At 38.5% G+C, this 24,003-nt stretch overlaps 1 protein-coding gene across 1 annotated transcript; it reads left to right on the top strand.

Moving 5' to 3' along the window:
- The first annotated feature begins 1,054 nt into the window (after positions 1 to 1,054).
- Positions 1,055 to 18,711, top strand: LOC140481394 (collagenase 3-like). Its single transcript, XM_072577510.1, has 10 exons — positions 1,055 to 1,173; positions 1,277 to 1,515; positions 1,604 to 1,752; positions 1,845 to 1,970; positions 4,039 to 4,200; positions 8,664 to 8,781; positions 10,507 to 10,640; positions 16,992 to 17,151; positions 17,244 to 17,347; positions 18,335 to 18,711. Exons 1-10 carry the CDS (start codon positions 1,066 to 1,068, stop codon positions 18,433 to 18,435), a joined length of 1,401 nt encoding a protein of 466 aa, XP_072433611.1. The 5' UTR covers positions 1,055 to 1,065; the 3' UTR covers positions 18,436 to 18,711.
- The last annotated feature ends 5,292 nt before the right edge of the window (positions 18,712 to 24,003 follow it).

Below are 24,003 nucleotides of genomic sequence, written 5' to 3' on the forward strand. Positions count from 1 at the left end.
CCTCTAATTTCCCTTGCTTTGTGCCTGGCCCCTTTTTAGACTAGATTAAATTACTTACAATGTGGAAACAGGCCCTTCGGCCCAACAAGCCCACACTGACCCTGTGAAGAGCAACCCACCCAGACCCATTCCAGTAACACTACGGGCAATTTAGCATAGCCAATTCACCTAACCTGCACATCTTTGGACTGTGGGAGGAAACTGGAGCACCCAGAGGAAACCCAAGCAGACATGTGGAGAATGTGCAAACTCCACACAGACAGTTGCCCGAGGTGGGAACTGAACCCAGGTCTCTGGCACTGTGAGGCAACAGTGCTAACCACTGTGCCACCATGCCGCCCACTTTATTATACTCTGTGGCCCTACAAGCTCGCCTTGCAGCCATATAGATACACATCTTAAAGGAACCTTTTGCTTGTGCTTAACCTGATTTTCCCAATTCTGGATTACAACATAGCTGAACACTAGCACATGTGAGAAAGTTGAGTTATTTCAGAAATGAAACCAGTTACACTGACATACAATATTATTGGGAATGGTTTTAATGGAACACAAAGTGGGAGTCATGATGAGCTTGTAAAGAAATTGAAAAGAGATTTGAAAATAATTCAAATCCAACTAGGACATGAAAACTTTGTAGATAAGTAGAAATTATTATTATGCAGAATTAGCTAACTGGATGATCTCAAACTTAAGATAAAATCCATGAGCTCCTAGCATTTATTTTTAGAGGTGAGAATGTAATGGTAGGGAAGAGGGATTTAAACAAACAGATCATAGTGATGGAACAGAAAATACTAAAGGAGTTGAACACATTATTATTTTAGTGTCCAAGAACAAAGGGTGATGCAACATGTAACAGAGCTACCATGTGGTTTCCTGTCAATGATGCCCAAATTTTTTAAAAAATAAAAATCATATCCTGGCCCTAGTTGCAATTTTTTAGTATATGTAAGTTAATGACAATATTGGATGAATTATGCAATGCTGCTGGATTAGTCAAGTGTATAAAAGTGGCTGAAGGAAACAGCATCCATTTCACCTATATCTCCAATTAAGAAGAAAATGAAATATTTCCAGGTTCCAATTCTGCTGATACTGCTCAATTCTACATTTGCGTTTACATTTCCCTTATCCTCTGAGATAAATCAGCATGATTTGGATTTTGCTAAGGTATTCAAGGGTTTAAAAGTTAAGACTAACTATTTATATTAGAAATCTTCAAAAAGTTGTATGTTTGAGCAATGTTTACTAACGTGTTGTTCTGCTTTTCTAGCAATATCTCATGCAATTTTATGACTCTTCTGATGGTCTGAAAGCAAGTAGCAATGATAATCTAAGAGCAAACATTATGAAAATGCAAAACTTCTTTGGCCTCCTAGTAACAGGTGAGCTGAATTCTGAAACTTTAGAAGTCATGAAGAAACCTCGATGTGGAGTTCAAGACAGTCAATCACTTCAGTACAATCACTTTCCAGGCCGTATCAAATGGCTACATAACAACTTGACTTATAGGTAAATTTTATGTTTCTCTGATATTTTAGGTGGCATTTTTGATAATAAACATAGTATTTTAGCTCATTTTTTTGATTTTTTCCTGAAGGATCATCAACTATACTCCAGATATTACATCAAGTGAAGTGGTTACAGCTATCAAAGCAGCATTCAAAATGTGGAGCGATGTCATACCTTTGAAATTCACCAGGATTTCAAGTGGTATAGCTGACATTATGATATCCTTCGCATTTGGAGGTAATTGACCAGTATTTTGTGATATTGAGGTAATTTAGGAAAACACAATGAAATTAAATAATAATTTATCTTTTCACTTTTATTTTTGCTAGTACATAACGATGGATATCCATTTGATGGACCCAACGGCATTCTGGCACATGCCTTTCCACCAGGTCCAAATCTTGGAGGTGATGTTCATTTTGACGAAGCTGAAACATGGTCAATGGGCTCAAATGGTACAAAGTTTAAATAATGTAATCAAACTCAGAATATAGTCTATTATCATCAAAAAAGTTTGTATGAGTTACATACTTTGCATATTCAATTAAAATATTTGTAAGCATTTTGGTGAGTAAACCATTTTCTCGCTACCTTTGTATTCTTGACAGATTCAGCAGCAATTCCTTCTGAGAAAGGATCACCAGATTTCTCTTCACAGATATTGCCAGACCTGCTGAGCTTTTTCAACAGTTTCTGAATTTGTTTCTGATTTACAGCATCTGCAGTATTTTCAGTTTTTATTTATATTTTTAATTTGTTCATTTTATTTTAATTTTAAATATCTACTTTTGTATTTAAGTCTGTTTGCACTACCTAATGAATGAGCAGAGAACTTTACCTAAGGCCTCAAGTAACTCTAGTAGACAGCTAAGAGTTGCAAGGGAGTGCACCAGAGTTACCTATACGCCAAATTCCCCTCTCTCCATTTGGCTAGCTATTTTATTTGTACTTGGTGCTGCCCTTCAATCTCTTTCCTTGCCACATTTTCAGTACCTCAGAATTTGATGAAAAACTCTGTTATAATTTGAATATTTCACATAAGTTGCATCTTCTGTTACCTGATTGAGTCTCCCATGATCAGAAATTTGCACTGTTATATATACCACATCTGAGATGACAAGAACAAAATTCCTCTTAATGTTTTCACTGCATCTTGAACATTTGAGACCATGTGTGTTGCCCACAGTGAAAGACTTACTTACGAGTAGGAAAGCATAATCAAACAGTAGCAAAAAAAATGAAAACACTGAATAGAAATAAAACTAGTCCACAAGCAAGTAAATAGTCTTTTCAGAAACTACCTCTTAAACCTCTTGACCAACAGGAGTTTTAAACTAAAAAAATTTCATGGACATTTGCCTTGCTAAATGTTTACATGGATGAAATGAATAGCCGAACAACAGAAGTCAGTTTTCTGAATTGAACTAAAGATATTCAAAGGTACCCAATATTCTACTGTTGGGAATCAACCTGTCAATCAGTTGCTGGTGCCTACTGCCTGAACTGCAGTTTTGCCCTCAGTGGGGGAGGTACTGGGAACCCCTAACCCTCACTTGTTGTTAAATTATGGCTCTAAAGCAACCATTTAGTTTTGCTTTTATTGGAAGGAGGCCAGCATTAAGTATGCCTCCCATTCATTGCATGTGGCATGCTAGGCAAAACAGAGGAGTTGCTTTCTTTGAATGTCTCCTGTGCCAAGCAGAGGCCCCCTGCAAACGTAGTCCCTTGACCCTTGTGTTTCCCTCACCCCGGACCAGTCTATCCTAGCCCCACTTCTCTTAACCTCAGCCCATCAAGGCAAAACCTGGGTTGTCTTGAAGTTTATCTCCATTCCAGCTTGTTTCCATCAGGAATTGTTGCAGTACCAACAGTGGTCACTGCTCCTGGTGGCAATGCCAGGATGAGAGAGCTGCCAGCCATTTGATTGAATGACAACTCTCTGAGGTGGGACTTACTGCTCTAAGTGAGGGTTAGCAGAAACTTTTCCTCTAAAAAGTAGCTGTCTGACAGCTATTAAAGATCGTGGAGTAAGCTGGCCAAGTCAGGGTGTTTGCACTCATCTTTTGCATTATGTGTTATGCTTGCACATATGCAGACTTTAAGTTCCATTTCAAAACTGCATAGAATATATACAGCAATTTACCTGTTTTCCACATTGGCTAAGAGGGTCGTGAGATGTGGAAAATTTCACATTAGTATTCTCCAGAAGTAATTACATTCTAAATCCTAAATGCAAATTAACTGAATAATTGGATTCAAAGTGCAATAACACAAAATTCTTGTCTTATTATAAATATATATAAACCTATATATAGACATAACTTGTGTATTAAGTCATTGTGAACAGGTACAGTTTTTTTCCTAATTTAGCTGTGTGTTTATTTATTACACAAAATGTTGTAACTTTACACTAATCTCTTCTCTCTGATTCTGTAATTTTAAACTGAGCCTTTAAGATTCTCTGTCCTGTAATAAAATTTGGAAATAGGCTGCTATAATGGAACGTTTTCTATGGCTTTACAGGATATAACTTATTCCTGGTGGCTGCTCATGAAATTGGACACAGTCTAGGAATGGCTCATTCTCAAGACGTGGGGGCTTTGATGTTCCCCACATATTCATATTCAAATATGCAAGAGTTCAGACTACCGTATGATGATGTTGTGGGAATACAGGCACTGTATGGTAGGTTCGATTTGGTTTTCTAGAGCAAAAATGATAAATAATGAAGTGATTTGCATCACTTTGATTATAAGCAGCTACTGTCGATTATATTGCCTTATATCAATGCATACTTTCATCATAATACTGCAGAAGGAACATTAAGATAACAAGGAGACAATGGAATAGTAATCTAGAGACCCAGACTAATACCCATGACAGATTTAAATTCCAAGACAGCAGATGGTGGAATTTAAGTTCAATTAAATTGTGATTTCCTCCACAGTCCAAAGATGTGCAGTTTAGGTTAACTGGCCATGCTAAATTGCTTGTAGTATCCAGGGACATGCATACTAGGTGGAATAACCATGGGAAATGTAAGATTTTAGGGATGTGGGTTGGGGGGGGTAGGATGCTGTTTGGGTGGTTGGTGCAGACTCAGTGGGCTCTTTTTGAACTTTCAGCTTACAGGCTTGATAACATACCACCAGTTGACAGTCCAGAGAAAGCTGAGGTTTTTGATGCTGCGTTGAGAGTGAAAGACCCATGACACCTCGCAGTGTTGGTGATATTGTCCTTCAGAACCATTTTGCCAACTGCAAAAGCATTAAACTTTGGAAATATTGGGATGGCAATCAACTTCAATTAGATTTGTTCACTTCAGGAGCACAGAATAGAACTCTCATCCCCAGCCGATGTGATTCTTTTTCATTTGTATGGGCCCTCCATGAATGGCGTTTGAACAGTTTCCCAAAGTATGAGACTCCAAACCATTCATCTTGTTGCCAGGATACAACCAGTTCTTCTGATTATCTTCCCTGAAGTAGGTACACATAGGCACCCCAGAAAAGTTACTTGCCCTATTTCACCAGTATGAACAACTGAACAGCCACACAAGAGGCTGCTGCATAAGAGAAGAATGCATGGTGTTAGGATAGAGGATTGGTTATGAGTGGTATTCTGGCTAGCAATCAATGACTAGTAGTGTGCCTCAGGGATCGGTGTTGGGACTGCAATTATTTACAATTTATATAGATGATTTGGAGTTGGGGACCACATGCGTGTCAAAGTTTGCAGATGACACTAAGATGAGTGGCAAAGCAAAATGTGCATAGGACTGTGAAACTTTGCAGAGGAACATAGATACATTGAGTGAGTGGGCAAAGGTCTGGCAGATGGAATACAATGTTAATAAATGTGAAGTCATCCATTTTGATAGGAGTAACAGTAAAAAAGATTATTACTTGAATGGTAAAAAGTTGCAGCATGCAGCAATGCAGAGGGACCTTGGTGTTCTTGTGCGTGAATCACAGAAGGTTGGTCTGCAGGTACAACAAGTAATTAGGAAGGCAAATGGAATTTTGTCCTTCATTGCTAAAGGGGTTGAGTTTAAAAGCAGGGACTTAATGTTGTAGCTGTACAAGGTGCTAGTGAGGCCATACCTGGAGTACTGAGTGCAGTTTTGGTCTCCTTGCTTGAGAAAGGATGTACTGGCACTGGAGGGGGTGCAGAGGAGGTTCACCAGGTTATTTCCAGAGTTGAGGGGGTTGCCTTATGAGGAGAGACTGAGTAGATTTGGATTATATTCATTGGAATTTAGAAGAATGAGGGGGAATCTTAGAGAAACATAGAAAATTATGAAGGGAATAGATAAAATAGAAGTAGATATGATGTTTCCACTAGCAGGTGAAGCTTAAACCAGAGGGCGCAGCTTCAAGATTAGAGGAAGCAGATTTAGGACTGTATTGAGAAGGAACTTCTCAACCAAAAAGGTTGTTAATCTGTAGAATTCCCTGCCCAGTTGATGCTACTTCAGTAAATGCCTTTAAAGCTAAGTAGATTTTCTTTGAAAAATAAAGAAATTTAGGGATACGATGGGAGGGCGGGTAAGTGGAGCTGAGTCCATGAAAAGATCAGCTATAATCTTATTGAATGGTGGAACAGGCTCGAAAGGCCGGATGGCCTACTCCTGCTCCTAGTTCTTATACTCTTGGTGTTACACAGACCAGAACTGTAGTCACAGTCTAGCATCCATCAGCTGCAGGATTGCACATCAAAACTCTCAGCAAACTTGCCTTCCACCTATCATGTTGATTGTCCATCAAGTTCTTCTCATCCAAGCAAAGGACAAGCAAACTGCTAATGTGTGAGAAAGAATTGAGAAAGTTTTTTTTAACTTTAAAAGTGGTGAATTTATGAGTGTATTTGCAGTTGAGAACTGGCCAGCCTCTCAAATTATAATCAAACAGGAATTACTATAAAGCATGTAGTAACAAAAATCAAGGTTTGTCTGTTGCATAGCCATATTTATTTTCCTAAATTTCATGCAACATCTTACACCAGAATGAATGCATACAAGATCTCAAAATGCAAAAATGCTCATGTCCCAAATATTATCAATGCAGCAAAGTGGCAAAACTATAAGATTTTAAAAAATGAAAATGAGCTTTGTTAGTCAGGAATTTTGCACATCATGGCTCAGGAATGAGCATTGCTGCCCCACAGAGCCAGGGACCCAGGTTTGATTCAACCCTGGGACGACTGTCTGTGTAGAATTTGCACATTCTCCCCATGTTTGCATGGGTTTCAAGTGTTCCGGTTTTCTCTCGTAGTCTAAGGATGTACAGATTAGGTGGATTGGCTATGCTAAATTATCCGTAGTGTTCAGGGATGTGTCGAGTCGGTGTATTAGCCATGCAAAATGCAGTGTGATGGGGATTGGGTGGGATGCTCTTCAGAGGGTCAGCATGGATCCATTGGGCCAAATGGCCTGTTTCCACACCGTATGGATTCTATAACCACGAATGTTTCTTAAGGTGACAAGGAAAGAAATTCAAATCTGTTATTTAAGACTTTAAAGGGTTCAGAAAAGATTTACAAGGATGTTTCCAGAGTTGGAGGGTTTGAGCTGCAGGGAGAGGCTGAACAGGCTGGGGCTGTTTTCCCTAGAGTGTTAGAGGCTGTGGGGTGACCTTATAGAGGTTTCTAAAATCATGAGCAGCATGGATAGGGTAAATAAACAAAGTATTTTCCCTGGGGTGGGGGATTTCAGAACTAGAGGGCATTGGTTTAGGGTCAGAGGGGAAAGATTTGAAAGGGAGCTAAGGGGTAATGTTTTCAAGCAGAAGATAGTGGGCGTATGGAGTGAGCTGCCAGAGGAAGTGGTGGAGGCTGGTACAATTACAGCATTTAAAGGCATCTGGATGGTTGTATGAATAGGAGGGGTTAAGAGGGATAATAGCCAAGTGCTGGGAAATGGGACTAGATTAGATTAGGATATCTGGTCTGAAAGATCTGTTTCTGTGCTGTTGGGTTTTTCTGATAATTGACAATGGACTTATGATGATCGTTAGACTCTTTAATTCCTGAAATTTTTTTATTGAATGCAAATTCTAACATCTTCCATAATGGGTTTCAAAAACAGGTCCCCAGAACATAATCTGGGTCTCTGGATTAACAGTCCAGCGATAATACCACTAGGCTATCCCCTCCCCTGGAAGTCTGCCTTTTTGTGCACAGGACATACATAGGCAATTTTCCACATTGTTGGGTAAATGAAATTGTTGTTGTTGTTGTACTGGAACAGCTTAGCAAAGGCCATAACTAGTTCCAAGGCACGAGTCTTCAAGGCCCATAGTCTTTTCAGTATCTAGTGTCTTCAGCCATTTCTTGATTTCATGAAGGCTGAATTAAATTGGTGGAAGACTGATATGTGTGATGCTGGGTACCACCGAAGGAAGCCATGATGGATTACCCCCTTGGCACTTATGACAGAAGATAGACTTCACTATGATATATTCATGCAGGTTCATAGTTTCTTGAAAGTGTAATTGCAGGTAGATAGGAGTGTGAAGAAGGTGTTTCGTATGCTTGCCTTTATTGGTCAGAGCATTGACTATCGGGGTTGGGAGGTCATGTTGTGACTGTACAGGACATTGGTTAGGCCATGTGTAATTCTGGTCCCTCTGCTTTAGGAAGGATGTTGTGAAACTTGAAAGGGATCAGAAAAGATTTACAAGGATGTTGTCAGGGTTGGGGGGTTTGAGCTATAGGGAGAGACTGAATGGGTTGGGGCTATTTTTCTTGGAGTGTCAGAGGCTGAGGGGTGGCCTTAAGAAGGTCTATAACACTATGAAGGGCATGGCTACAGTAAATAGACCCTGTGGTGGTAGAGTCCAAAACTAGAGGGTATAGATTTAAGGTGATAGGGGAAAGATTTGAAAGGAAGCTAAGGGGCAATGTTTTCATGCAGAGGGTGGTGCGTGTTTGGATTGAACTGCCAGAGGAGGTGGTGGAGACTGATTTAATTACAACATTTAAAAGGCATCAAGATAGTTTTATGAATAGAAAGGATTTGCAGGGATATGGACCAAATGCTGGCAAATGGGATTAGATTAATTTAGAATATCTGGTTGCCATGGAGAAGTTGGACCAAAAGGTTTGTTTCTGCATTGTACATCTCTGTGACTGTAAATATGTCAACCTAGGTTCATCAGGTAATCATGACCAAAAACATCACCCAAAGACCCCAGAGACATGTGATCCTTCCCTCTCCTTCGATGCAGTTAGTACACTTCGTGGAGAAATTATGTTCTATAAAGACAGGTATGGAACAATTTTCTGACATTCATGTCTTTATCAGGATTTGAGAATACTCTAAACATGTTAGTACAGTGTAAAGAAGTAAACATTATAAATCTGATATATTATTGACATTTTGGCATTGATATTGAGTCTATCAGCATCTGAAAAGAAAAAAGATAACATTTTGAGATTAAATCTTTCTTGTAAATAAAATGTAAAGAGACAAGTTTTCCCAGGGTTCTCCTGGCAAGTGCCCTACTGAGGACCAAATATTCTTACCCATAGCCACTTGTGTGGCCAAGACACATTTTGACAGGATTTCATGACAGGCCTTATATTAGATTTTTGTTTTGTTCCCTTGTGGGAAGTGGCCTTGCTGTCTGTGTCAGAATTTATTGCCCATTCCTAGTTGCTCTTGAGAAAGTGCTATCGAGCTGCCTTCTTGAACCATGATTTGGAGATGCTGGTGTTGGACTGGGGTGTACAAAGTTAAAAATCACACAACCTAACCTGGTGTTGTTTGATTTTTAACTTCTTGAACCACAGCAGTCCATGTGCTGCAGGTAGACCTACAATGTCCTCAGGGAAGGAATTCCAGGATTTTGACCTGTCAAGATAGAGAGTCATGAGTCATTAGGACTTTGCATAACTAATTATTAGCTTTTGTATGTGGCTCTGAATCTCTTCTTATTCAGTCTGTAGCTTCTCACCATTTGGAAACAATTTTGATTAATTGCTCAGACATGATTACTTCATACTTCTTCCATTTTAGTTGATCTACCACAGTTTTGTCTGCAATTGATCTATCAATATCCCTTTGTAATTTTCTGCTTCCTTTTCTTTTTAAAACATCAATCTGTTCAGAGATGTTACTACACTCCTCTGGAGCAGGGGTATTTGAACCCAAGTGCCTTATTTCAGAGTTGAGGGAACTACCACTATGGCACAAGAGCCCTTCTGCTCTCCTTTACACTGATTAATTTTCCTCCTAATTTGGTGACATTATTAAACTTGGATATACAGCTCTCTATTTTCTTATTTATGTCATTTATAAATATGGTGAAATGCTAAGAACCTATTTTAGATCCCTGGGGCCATCTCTATTCACATCTTTCTCATTAGAATATACAACCTATATCACTTACTCTGACTCCTACTTCCTACTAAATCCCTATCCACTATGAATCCAATTTAATATGATTTATTATTTTTGTTCACAAAGCTTACAGTCTGCTGGGGATCCACTGCTAACTTTCTAAGGAGCACCTCTATTTGAAAGTGCAAAGTAATATGAAGAATACATTTAGTTGGAAAGACCAGGATTATTCCATTTCACATCATTCATCTGCTTTTCTGGGACTGCACCTCTTGCAGAAGTCATGAAACAATGAATATCCTCCTCCACTTATTCCTTTTTTTTTGAGTTGTCAGGAAAATATAACTCATTGGTTTACTTCTCATGTGCTATTGTGTGTGTTTCACATTTTCTAACTACGCAATGATTACACTTACAGGAATAATAAAAATGTATTGTTCACAAACTGCAATGTTGGATTTTAAGAGATCAATTGTTAACTTTGAATCATGACTATTAAAACATAGCAGCCAATCAACTTAATATTACAGGATAGCCTTTAATGTCTAGACTGATGTTCTGTTTAATGTTCAATATCAACATGATGATATTAACCAAACATTAATAATTAGAAGAATTGGATAGCACTAATCTTTTGAATTTGCATTTAGGTTTGTTTGGCGTGTTGTCCCACGAATGCCAAATGCAATTCTAACGCTGACCAAATCTTTATGGCCAGATCTCCCGACAAAAATTGATGCTTCATATGAAAATGTTTTTAAGGGAACTACACTATTTTTCAAAGGTTAGAAATCTTCTCTAAATTATCCGTGCTGTGTTTTTATGATATTGAGAGTGTTGGATGTGTGGGATTGTGTCAAGTAGCGAAAATAGTCTCTTTATTTAGCATCCGCAGTAGCACAGTTCGAGGCGGTGATGGAATCCCGAAGTATCGTTCTTACAGTAGCCTCTTTATACACAGTTAAAAATCACACACCACATCATCTTTATATACAGTTCTTACATACATTAAAATTCTAGCACTATGGTGTTACATAATTGTATCTATTATACACAATTTTTTTGTGTGACATCTGTCCAGGGAAAGCGGGAGATGATTTAGACATTTGTTAAATGCTGACTGTTACTCCTGACGGGATTAAAGTGTCTGTCCGGTCTGCTTGCATAATCAAGAAGTGTTAGTCCTTTTATCTTTTAAATTAGTAAATGTCAGTAAAAATACTAACCCTAAAGAAGTTAGAAATTATACATGTGCTTAATAAAAGCACAAAGGATAGTGAACTGATTACTGCAGCGGGGTCACGGGATGTTATTTACTATTACTGGTTTTGACTCTCGTTCATGCTGATTTACAAAAGTGCTGTTTTGATTATTTCTTAAAAGAGATTTCTTCATTAATATCTATTTAAGTTGAGGAAACTGTAAGTACTCAGGTCCTGAGAGACGGTTGCCAAACGCTGATTAATATTACAATCTTTCCATAGTTTCCTGTGAGTCATGGAGACATGATGACAGGGATGGCATTGTTCTGGATAGATGATAATATTGACACTTATTCAGGGGTAGCTTTTGATTTAGAAATAGATCTAAACACAGCTTGCAACATCAGGCCAGTAAGGATTGAAGCTGTGAAGAAGCAGTTGTGGGTTGGAAGGGATGTTTTAATTTAGTCTATCTTGTAATAGTAAAATGTACTACAAAAATGCAGTTTTATGAACATAGTGAGCTGGTGAGTGAGTTAGTACAGAGTTATGAATGAATGAGTGGGAATGCGGTATTATAAATATAGAGTGCTTGTGAGTAGATTGGTAAAGAGACCTATAATATGATATCTCACAGATGCATGACTTTGTAATTTTCCAACTTAATGTAAGAGATGTTGATGCTAGAGGTATACTATGGGTCAGATGTAAATTACATTTTCACTGCCCTCATCCAACAATTAATGATGTTACTTGACAAGCTGCAAACGAGATCAAGGGATGCTAGCAGATATTTATGGCTGAGAAATTGGTGCAGGCATCATAAATTAAACAGAGTGAAAAGACACTGAAGAACACAAGTACTAAAATAAAATGGAGTAAGGTGACAATGGAGACTAAAGTAGACAGGTAAGTGAAAATCTCAATCAACTCTGGAGGTTGGAGTACTGCATAAAGCTAATTGGGTGTAACAGTAAATTTTGCCTGCAGGTGCAAATCAATAAATAAGGAGCAAAACTAGTAGCAGCCAAACAGATTCTTTGAATGGAGAAACATAGTAAATGTATAATGCCATCATCATGAGAGGACAGCATTTTTACCAGTATTGCAGGGATGCAGGTAATATGGGAATTTTGCCATGTGGGCACTTGCATAGATTTTTTGCAGAACAACTTACAAATGTACTATGTACAATTTTAAAATTATTGAAAGATAACATAGCTACAATAAACCTAGATTAGTCAAATGTTATTTCAGCCAGGCCAGAGGGAATTAATGAAAAGTAAGTTTATAATTGATGAAAAAAGGCATCCAAAGAAGGAGTCCAAATTGACATTATCTGCCTTTTCCAGAGAATTCAACATCAGTTTGGTTTTGTGGACTCATTATCAGTAAAAATTGGTCAAGATTTGCGAATTTATTTTAATCGTACCAAAGTAGGACAATGATTTCTTACTAAATTTATGACATTACATTAGAGTATGTTGAGTATACTGAAAACCAAAGCTGTGGTCCAGTGTCAGTTTGGAGTGGATTTCGACTGAGGCAACAAGAAGAAACGATAATGCTCAAACCAACTCACTATCATAGCCCTTCATAAACACACATAACGTGTTGTGCTTTTGAGTTCAGAGTTATTTCTGATAGATGTATTAACAGTTCTGTATTTACAGAAAATCAAATAAAATCCATAATGTATTTGACATATATGGGGAGTACAGGAATTTACTGAAGCTGGAAATCAGTAGGACCAAAAAGGGACACGAGATAGTGTTGGCTGAATTCAAAGAGGTCCTTTAAGTATATTAAAGGAAATAGAATAACTAGAGAGAAAATAGAATTCTTTGATGATGTGACCAGAAAGGTTGACAAGGAAAGGTAGTCCATATGGATTTCAGTAAGGCCTTTGACAAGGTTCCACAGGGTAGACTGTCTTTGAAGGTGAGATTGCATGGAATCTGGGGCGAGCTGGAAAATTGGATACATAGCTGGCTTGATGGGAGGAAGGAGTGGGTGGATGCTTGTTGGAGTGGAGACCTGTGACTTGTGGAGTGCATCAGGGGTTGGTGCTGGGCCCATTGCTGTTTGTTATCTACAGAGGAACCTTGATTATCCAAACAAAATGGGCGGGCACTATTTTGTTTGGATAATTAATTATTCAGATAATTGACAACTTTAAACAAGGGAAGCCACACTGATCTAGTGCTGTGCTCTACTGGAGAATTTGTTTAAATCTATAATTTTAATGAGTCTGCTATTTAAACAAACTAATCTTTGCATTCTGCAAATTACAGGTTAAACTGAGAAGGACTAAACCCATACCATCTCATAAATATTGTATATGAAATATTAATCAAGGTCCCCAACAGCTTCTATGATGGCAAGAGCATTTGTTAGTTTCTGGGAACTCAGTGTTGCGATAGAAAGACAGAAGCACCGCCTCGCACATACGTTTACTTTCTCGGCCAGTTTTTGCATGAATAGTCTGGTAAAGTGACAGAAATACTGTAAAATACTTACTTTTGCAAAGGACTGTGTAACAACCCTTACCTAAAAAAAATCCAGTCACCGATGCTTGAGGTGCTTGTATTTCTTTGATTTTCCAGCTTTTTCACATGTTCTTCAGTACAGGTAAATCGAATACCTCTTTGATGTAACATTTTTGCAGGACCTAGAGATAGTCTTCAGACAATCCAAAATTTGGATAATTGATATTTGGATAATCGAGGTTCCTCTATATATCAATGATTTGGGTGAGAATGTACAAGGCATGATTAGTAAGTTTGCAGATGACACCAAAATAGGAGCTATTGTGAGCAGTGAAGAAGGTTATCTGAAATTGCAGCAGGACTTTGATCAGCTGGGGAAGTTGGCCAAGAAATAGCAAATGGATTTTAATACTAAGAAGTCACATACACTTAATGGTATGGTCCTAAGGAGTGTTGATGAACAAAGTGACCTTGGAGTACAGGTTCATAGCTCCTTGAAACTGGAGTCGCAGATAGATAGGATAGTGAAGAAGGCATTTGGTATGCTTTCCTTTATTGGTCAGGGTATTGAGTACAGGAGTTGGGAGGTCATGTTGCGGCTGTACAGGACATTGGTTAAGCCACTGTTGAAATATTGTGTGCAACTCTGGTCTCCTTCCTATTGGAAAGATGTTATGAAACTTGAAAGGGTTCAGAAAAGATTTACAAGGATGTTGCCAGGGTTGGAGGATTTGAGCTATAGGGAGAGGCTGAACAGGCTGGGGCTGTTTTCCCTGGATCATCGGAGGCTGAGGAGAGACCTTATAGAGGTTTACAAAATCATGAGGGGCATGGATAGGGTAAATAGGCAAAGTCTTTTCCCTGGGGTTGGGGAGTCCAGAACTAGAGGGCATAGGTTTAGGGTGAGAGGGGAAAAATATAAAAGAGACCTAAAGGGCAACTTTTTCACACAGAGGGTGGTACGTGTATGGAATGAGCTGCCAGAGGAAGTGATGGAGACTGGTACAATTGCAACATTTAAGAGGCATTTGGATGGACATATGAATAGGAAGGGTTTGGAGGGATATGGGCCAGGTGCTGGCAGGTGGGACTAGATTGGGTTGGGATATCTGGTCGGCATGGACGGGTTGGACTGAAGGGTCTGTTTCCATGCTGTACATCTCTATAACTCTAAGTGCGAGGTCTTGCATTTTGGAACGTCAAATCAAGGTAGGAGTTTCATGGTGAGTGGTAGGGCCTTAAGGAGCATAGTGGAACAGACGGACTTTGGAGTTTAGGTGCAGGGTTCTCTGAAAGTGGAGTCAAAGGGCAGTGAAGAAGGCTTTTGGCACACTGGCCTTCATCAGTCAGGTCACGCACTGTTGAAATTGGGAATTATGTTCAAGACATTGTTGAAGCCACACTTGAAGTATTGTGTTCAGTTTTAGTCACCATGTTATGAGAAAGATGTTATTAAACTGGAAAGAGTGCAGAAGAAATTTACAAGGATGTTGCCAGGACTCAAGGATGTGAGTTATAGGAAGAGGTTGGACAAGTTAGGATCTTTCTCTTTACAGTAGAGAAGAGTGAGAGGGGATCTTACAGAAGTGCATATGATCATGAGAGGCATGGATAAGGTGAATGCACTCAGTCTTTTTCCCAGCGTTGGGGAATCATGAACTAGGGGACATCAGTTTAAGGGTAGAGGGAAAGAATAAAAGGGAAGCTGAGGGTCAACCTTTTTACATAAAGGACGGTACACATATGGAATTAGCTGCTGGCTAAAGTTGTTGTTGCAGGTACATTAACAATATTTAAAAGGCATTTGGACAAATACATGGATAAGAAAGGTTTAGAAGGATATGGAGCATCCAACGAGCAGCGAAATCAACGTTTCGGGCAAAGGTCCTTTCCTGATGAAGGGCTTTTGCCCGAAATGTTGATTTCGCTGCTCGTTGGATGCTGCCTGAACTGCTGTGCTCTTCCAGCAGCACTAATCCAGTATTTGGTTTTCAGCATCTGCAGTCATTGTTTTTACCTTAGAAGGATATGGGTCAAGTGCAGGGAAATTATGTTAGCGTAGATGGAAATTTTAGTCAGTATGGACTAGTTTGGGCCAAAGGGCCTGTCTCTATGACTCTGTGAACAGAGATTCTAACAGAGAATTTCGAATTCTACAAGTAGTCTACAAAGATATTTTTCCTAATTTCCCCTTGAACTCTTTTTGTGACTATCTTAAAATAAGACCTTCTTGTTTCCATCTTTCTAACCAGTGGAAACAATCTGCTATTTATTTAATTCCTCACATATGCCTGTATTAACAACTAGTTTTAATGGGCTCAGCACCAAATTTATATGAATATGTTTAGATATAAATGTAAATTAAATGTATACACAAGGGCTGAGGTTTAGAAAAAATGCTAAAATTGCTTTGTTCATTAAGAAATATTCGTTACCCATCAGGCAGTGGTTAATATTCTATTATATTCTTGACTTCAGCCTTTTGGATTGAGGAGAGGCAATAGGAGTCAAGAGATGAGACACCTCTCACTGATGTACCAGCCTTTGCACTGGTTTTGTAGTCACAGTTGATAAATTAAGTTGGGTTCAAAAGATAACTCGAGGATATTAATGGTGGGTGGCTTTGGAATTTGATGATGATAATGAAGTTTGACCTGCACAGATGTCATCGTATTGCTACTTCATTCTAATATAGGCCTGGTTTTGTTCTATTGAACCAGGGTATGATGAATACAGTATATGGAGTTGGGCCAGAACATGTTACAGAATCGTCCTGCAGATAGCTCAAGTGCTTCCCAATGTCCGCTATTTGATGGCTAGATCTTAAAATTCGAGTATTTCAGGTAGTGTTAAAATCATGGAGGGAATCTTCACTGTAAAGTGAGATTGTATCTTCACATGGGTTGTTTGGGAGTAGCTCATATAGATTCTATTCTGGACAGATGTTACAGAACAAACTCTTGTGCTGATTTAATTACCGTGTGATGCACATCCATTCTGCCAACAATGTCCTTTTAGTACTTGGTCAGCTCATTCGGTGGCAATGTCATCAATTGTCTATTTTTGTTAGACATCGAAATTCCCACCTGGAGTATATTTTTGCTCTTGCTTCCCATCAGTTCTTCCTTCAGGTAGTGCTTAACGTGGAAAAACACTGACATGTCAATGGAAGGATTATGCTAAGTGGTAAATTGCCAGGCTTCCTTGATCTTGTTTGACCTGAAATCACAGAACTTCCCATGGAAAGTGTGTGTCCTTCCACCATTCTTACAACTAAGTATCTCAGTTTATTTTTCTTGATGTCAATAAATATACATAATTTGCTTAAACCTTATTAGTTTAAATTTCAAGCTTAAGAATTTTGCCTGTCAATTTTTGCTTGAGATGTAGAATTCTTTTCATGATTTATTTAATTAGCTTATTTCAATGATTTTACTTACACAGGAACTCAATACTGGGCTGTCACTGGCTATAGCACTTTAAATGGATACCCAAAGACTATTGCTAGTTTGGGTTTCCCCTCAGCCGTGAAGAAAATCGATGCAGCAGTACAAATTCCTGACATTCGAAAAACATTCTTCTTTGTGGAAAACAAATATTGGAGGTTTGAGATTTATTGTTACACTGAAATTTCTATCAAGCATTCTCTCTAAAAATAATAATGATTCTAAAAATAATAGTGTCCTTTTTGTTTAGTTATGACGACTCTACTGAAAGAATGGATCGGGGCAATCCAAAATTGATAGCAGATGAATGGAATGGCATTGGTGACCAAGTGGATGCTGCTTTTGAACACCATGGTAAATTTTTAATTAAGACATAGTGTTCTTTCGATTAGGAATGGGAAAATATTTCACTTTATAAGAAAAAAGTTCAGTCTTACTTTCTGTCATATATAATAACAAAGGATCATGAATATATAGTGAACATAGTACAAGAAAAAAATCAGGAGATATTTTTATTTATTGTACTGATATAAAAGGAAATAAAAGGAAATTCTTCTACATATTAGTTAGTATTAATAACCTTAGCAAATGTGCTCATTCAAATACTATACAATTCTATGACATGTATACACAATTTGCTGCCTGGTCATAAAACTCATGTTGCAGATAAGCATATTATTGTAGAAAGCACAGAATTTATTTTCTACTGAAAAGCAAAAATAAGCCATTTCCCTAAGGAAAGGTTGATCCAAAATGCCACTTTCACAACTGGGCAAAATGTTGAATAGCTATGCCGATATCACATCAACTCATGGAATCATAATTTTAAAATAATTCATCAACATTTTGAACTTTTTCAAAACCATAAACAAAGAACAATAGGCAGGATCTACTACTACTACAATTTGTAAACATTGTTCCCTCTAACATCTGGTTGCTGTGTGTAGCCAACTTGTTGTACATTGCTGTCTTCTTCAGATCGATGCAACGCCTTGCCTGCATGCATCTTAAGGAATGTTGCTTGAGTACACTCTCCATGCACATTGTGTGGCACATACGTATTGTATGGCCAAGCATTCAAGAAGGGGCAACATTAATTATAAACACGGCCAGCCTAACCAGTTCATGAATCCACAATTCTTGTCAAGTTCACTTAAGATATATCAATCAGACATGCCTGTATCTCATACATAACAACAATCACACAGATATACTTCAAAAATGCTGTTTAAGACATAGTTTTGGAGAAAACCTTTTGTAGCACATATGATTTACTTTCAGCCAACTTCTCATTACGTTTGTGAGCACTATCTTCTTAAATGATTAATTTTACTTTTCCAGGTCTCATTAATTTCATCACCGGATACACAATGTTTCGTTACGACTACAATACAAACAGAGTCATTGAGATAGTGTATGCAAATTCAGAAATTTGCAAGTAATGAATATATTTATACCATTTATTGAAAACTTCAAAATTGTCAAGATTCAAGAATTCAAGAAGTTTCAAGAATATTCTTGTCATTGAAGTGTGCTGTACTAACCCTGTTCAAGCTTCTGGGCTTACATTTCACTTTGATTCATCTCTAACAACTTGATTCATTAGAATTGCTGAATAATTTCAAAGACTACTTTCATTTTTGTGGTTCTACTTTTATTTGCTATTCTCCAACAACTGCTGTAACAATTTAAGAAAATTAAATCTCTTTTGCATTCAATGCATCTAAATGTCATTATTTCTGCCTTATTGAAATTTCCCAGTGATTCTCACGCCTTCAGCCAAAACACACTAACATCAGACAGAACAGAATGTCAAATGTCTTATTAAATGTGTCATAATTTTAGATTTTACACAAGATAATTTTCCCACTTACATTATTTGTGGATTGTGCCACTCCCTCTCCAATTTCTAGCTAACTTGATAAGAGATCAAATGGAAAATAGTGGCGAAATGATCTATTGTGACAGCCAATTTAAGCAGAACAAGCTTCCACAAATGAAAATGAAATAAATGGCCAGATCTTCTATTTTACATCTTGATAAACAAGTAAATGTTGACCAGGATATCAGAAAATATATACTGCTCTTCTTCCAATAGTGCCATGGAATCTTTTACATTCACTTAGAAGACAAGTGGGATTTCAATTTAATGTCTCATCTGAAGATGTCATCTCTGATTCACAGTAGTACCTCATCACAGCACTGAAGTACCTCCTGAGGTTATGTTCAAGTGTCTCATTCTGTGACTCGGAATGAGAGTACTCCATTGTTGAGACAAGGTTGTCAGTTTTGCATGAAGGGTGACTTGTTTATATTCACCAGTTTGCCTGACCTAATGTCCTTCACGTCTTACTTTATAAACACTTCAAAACTAAGCAGTTAATCATTTTTTCTGTTTGTGGCTCTGCATCTTATTTATTCATTAATTTATATAAACTCTTGAGATTCCTTTTCAGATTAAAAATGTTTAATGAAATTGGAGTATTTGCAAAAAGCACAATCATTTTATGTATGTAGGCGAAAATTCTGCTAAATCATTTAGAAAAAAATACTATACTCCTGCCTCACAATTTAAACAAAAACTGTTAGAAATTGTTACAACAGCCAAGTTACAAATGAAGAAGTTAATAATTGTAGCTTCATCATGCCTTTTCTTTAAGATCTGTCTGAACAGTACAGTTTATATTAATCTTTGTGATGTTACTGCCTTCCAGTGACACACTATGAACTAAAAAGGTTCAGGCATGCCACCAAAAGGAGCTATTGAAGGAGGTTTGGTGAGTGCACTTCCTCAAAAGTATAACTGAAGAATATCTATCCACATGCACTTCCTACTGGCTGGATCAAGGCAATCTTATCAGATGTCTGGGAATAGCTTGTGGACGTAAAAACATTCAGCACCAAAACAGAATCTTCACAATCCAAATCAAATCCTTTGCCCTGAGCCTATAAAACGGTTGGAGGTGCAGTACTTGGTGTCTTCCTATCACCCTACCATTTTAGAGTCAGAGTTTTTTTTTCATTCATAGGATGACAGCATCACTAACTAGGCTGCATTTATTGCCATCCCTAACTGCTGGGTCTCTGGAGACACGTAGACCAGACCAAATAAGGATATCAGCTTTCTTTCCAAACAGACTTTCGTAAGCTAAATAGGTTTTTCCTGACAACTGTCTATGCATTCACTGTCATTGTTAGACTCTTACTTCCAGATTTAAAATAAAATTGAATTCAAACTCTACCATCTGCCATGGCCACATTTAATCTCCGATCCCCAGAACATTACCTGCGTGTCTGAATTAACAGTCCAACAATAATAACACCAGGCTGTCACTTTCCCTATATGGTCATACAGTCATAGAGATCTACAGCACAGAAAAGGACCCTTTAGCCTAGCAAATCTACATTGATCAAAAACAACCACCTAACTATTCTATTGCTATTTTCCAGCACTGGCCCATAGCCTTGATTGTGTAGAGGGTTGGCCACATATTCATTGCCTGCAGAACGGCTGGAGGGTCCTTCATGTGTCTTTCCTTTTTGCTGTTGGCCAGTGAGGTCCCAGTATGTTTGTCTTTTTAGGTTAATCCTGACCTCTGTCCACTCCCTGAACTCCTTTGTTGCCTGAGATGGAGGTTGATTCGATTGGTGCCCAGTGGTATTATCTTCCTTTTTCTCCTGGCCAGCCTTTCCTTTCTTCTAGGTGACCCTCGTTTTGGTGCTCTTGCTGAAGGGTGGCACGTGCTTGTCCTTTGGCAGTCCATGGCTCACATTACCACGTCCAGTCATTTGAGGTCCCCCTGTCTTGGGCAGGCCTTGTAGAGGTGGCCTGTTTCCCCTCATAGATTGCAGCTCTTGAACCCATTGAAGTCCTTTGTCAGGTGTCTCTTTTTGACTAAACAGCAACTTTCTCCTAATTGATGGTCTTCCAGGTGCAGTCAATCTTTGTTTCAGTGTGTGTCCAGTTGAACAGACCATAGAGCAGAGTCCTGTGATCGAAAGCATGCTGCTTTTTGTAACCTCATAGCTTAGTGTAGCTCAAACATGTACTTGCCTGTAAATGTAAAGTTTGTACATTATCTTAACTATAATAAAGATTTTTTGGATTCTAATGTTATAATGGATGCCATAAATAGTGGCTCATTAAGTTAAGTGGACTGCTGTATATGGATAGCAGCAGTGGCCATTTATATTTTTAAAAATTCAGAAAACTCCAAGCTGTGAATGGTAGACATTTCTAAAACAACTTGAAAACCATGCAGACAAAAAGACACCAGGGTATTTGAACAATCAGCAACATCAGTTTCTGGAGCTTAGACAGCCTAGATCCACATATTGATTAGCCAGAAAACAGCTAATTTATTTTTGATCAAAATCTAAATTCCTTCAAGATACAAGGGGTTTTTAAGAGTGTCTTCAACTACAAGTAAACAAAAGCTGAAGTTACAAGCAAAATGAAAGGTTACATGGTTAATATTCTACTGCCATTAAAAGATAAAAATCTAAGTGCAGAATCTTATAGGGGTCTGAACATGTACTATGCCAAAATTTGCAGCAGAATGGTGTGTGAAGACCTATCTCAATATTGGGAGTAACTCTCTTTATCTTTTATCCATCTGTCAGGCGGTGAGTTGTCAATGAAGGAAGATTATAGTTTATAGTTTATAAATCAGTTTACTAATGCCACAACTCACCTCATTAAAATTCAGTTTCTTGGTTACTAAATGGTCCAAATAAACTAGATTAAGAATTCTCAAAATTGAAGTGAGAACAGGTAGATAGCAATTTCAGTTCACCACTTGCTCCAAAGGACCTTCACGTTTGACCAACATCTCAAGGCAGGCTCCACACACGCTGGCAGATGCAACCCATATCCACAGATGACACTGGAATTGAACATGTCTGCCAGTTTCTATTAACTTATATGATACATCTCCAAACCACTTACAGTGGACTTCTTTCTTTCAAAGCTGCACCAGCAACCATCACTTCAATGCAAGGACATTTAATGGTCTGGGACATGCAACAGCTTGTGGACCAGATCAGGCTGTATGTCTGGCCAATTTGCTTGCTGCTTTAGCTCTTATTCACTCTAAGAATAATTGATGCTTACATCATTCCTGCCTTGCATTTTCTTGATTTTTTTACACATTTCTCCCTCAGCCAGAGATATCAGGCTCACATTATTACAATATTACCTTCTGGTTAAGCACATATACAAAGCCAGGAAGCTTATCATGATTGCCAAAAGTCTTCAGTCAAGTCAAGGGGGATAGCTTTCACTGAAGGGCTCCTGGTACATTAAATCAAGGGCAGCCTGTAATATCAGTCCAAGGGCTTGGATGTGGTAAGTCAGCCAAATAGGGCACTCAGAGTCAGGATGTTCTCCACATAAAGGCTGAGGAGCTGAATGGTGGACAGTCCACCACTTGTTTTGGCTTTTTCTGCCATACTGGGGGGAGTTTTTCTTCTGTAATGAGAGAAAGATACAAGTATCAAGGGAGATGAAAATGGCTGATACAGCTGATACTATTCATGCAGATAGGAAGATGTTCCGAGCAAATTAATAGGCAGAGGGCAGAACACTGAAAGGGTGGAGAAGGAAACTGACCTTCTCCAATATTGCTCAGTATTCCTTCAAATGGTCCAGACTGCACTGACCAGGGTGATAATCTCAACCAGGCTGGCATGGTCTTTTGAATCATAACATCTTCTGCTGGTCCTAGTTCTATCTTGTCCAGCAGAACCTCCAAGTCCCTGCTTGCAAAATGGGGTGTCAAAGTTCTCTTGTCTGACATGTACAGGGAAAATGTCAGGAATCCTGCAGTGCAGCTCCACTTGTGGAGAGAATGTTTTCTCTTATGGAAGGCTCAAGAACTCAGACTCAGTGTTTGAAATTCAGAGGGGATCACTAGATTAGGTTAGATTATTTACAGTGTGGAAACAGGCCCTTCAGCCCAACAAGTCCACACCGACCCTCCGAAGAGCAACCCACCCAGACACATTCCCCTACATTTACCCTTTCACCTAACACTATGGGCAATTTAGCATGGTCAGTTCACCTAATCTGCACATTGTTGGACTGTGGGAGGAAACCGGAGCACCCGAAGGAAACCCACGCAGACACGGGGATGATGTGCAAATTCCACACAGACAGTTGCCCGAGGCAGGTATTGAACCCGGGTCTCTGGCACTGTGAGGCAGCAGTGCTATCCACTGTGCCACCGTGCTGCCCACTAATTTAAAATAGATGGGGTAAATTTTTTCTCTCGAAGTCTTTGATGCTGTCTTCCTGAAAAGGTGGTGGAAGCAGAACTCTTGAGTATTTTAAAGTAGAGTTGGATATATTATTGCTAAGTAAGAGGGTGAAAGTTTATCTGGAGAAGATAATAATGTGGAGTTGAGGTAAATTTCAAATCAGCCATGATTTAATTAAATTGTGGAAAAGTCTTCACGGGGCCAAATGGTTTATTTGTGCTCTTTGTTCATATGTATGCATTTAAATGTTGAATGGTGATGTCATGTGGGCATCCATCTGCTTTCAAACCAATTTGGAGAAAGAAAGTGGCAAAACTGACTGACCACAGATAAGTTTTCTTAGCATAAAGAAATCCTGCTATTTGAGTGCATTTTGAGCTTTTTTTTGAGGAATGCTTCAGAGCCATCATGTCAAAACCATTTAACTGACATTGTCTTAAATCAGAACATACAACTCAGAGCTGAATTTTAATTATCATGCTCAGTTTCAGTTGTGTGAAGTTTTATGGAAGGTTTCTCACCGCAAGGGATAACATCTTTTAATGTATCTTACCAAACTTACCTCATTAATTACCTACCCCTGCCTTATTTGTGGCCTCAATAATGTCCCACCTTTCTTCTTTTATTGGACTTTGTCTGCTCAGGATTCTAATTTTCCCCTTAATCAATTTAACTCTGGTCTTGTAAGATACTCAGGTCTGTGACCTTGTTTTGAATTGCTTCTCTGCCCTTTTACTGTAGTTACACCTTAT

This window comes from Chiloscyllium punctatum, chromosome 9, assembly GCF_047496795.1.
Source record: "Chiloscyllium punctatum isolate Juve2018m chromosome 9, sChiPun1.3, whole genome shotgun sequence".
Taxonomy (NCBI): Eukaryota; Metazoa; Chordata; class Chondrichthyes; order Orectolobiformes; family Hemiscylliidae; genus Chiloscyllium; species Chiloscyllium punctatum.

Coding starts and splice junctions, on each gene's coding strand:
- LOC140481394 (XM_072577510.1), top strand. CDS start 1,066: ATGAAATATTTCCAGGTTCCAATTCTGCTGATACTGCTCAATTCTACA. Junction 4,201..8,663: donor GGGAATACAGGCACTGTATG/GTAGGTTCGATT, acceptor ATGTCAACCTAG/GTTCATCAGGTAATCATGAC. Junction 17,152..17,243: donor GTGGAAAACAAATATTGGAG/GTTTGAGATTTA, acceptor CTTTTTGTTTAG/TTATGACGACTCTACTGAAA.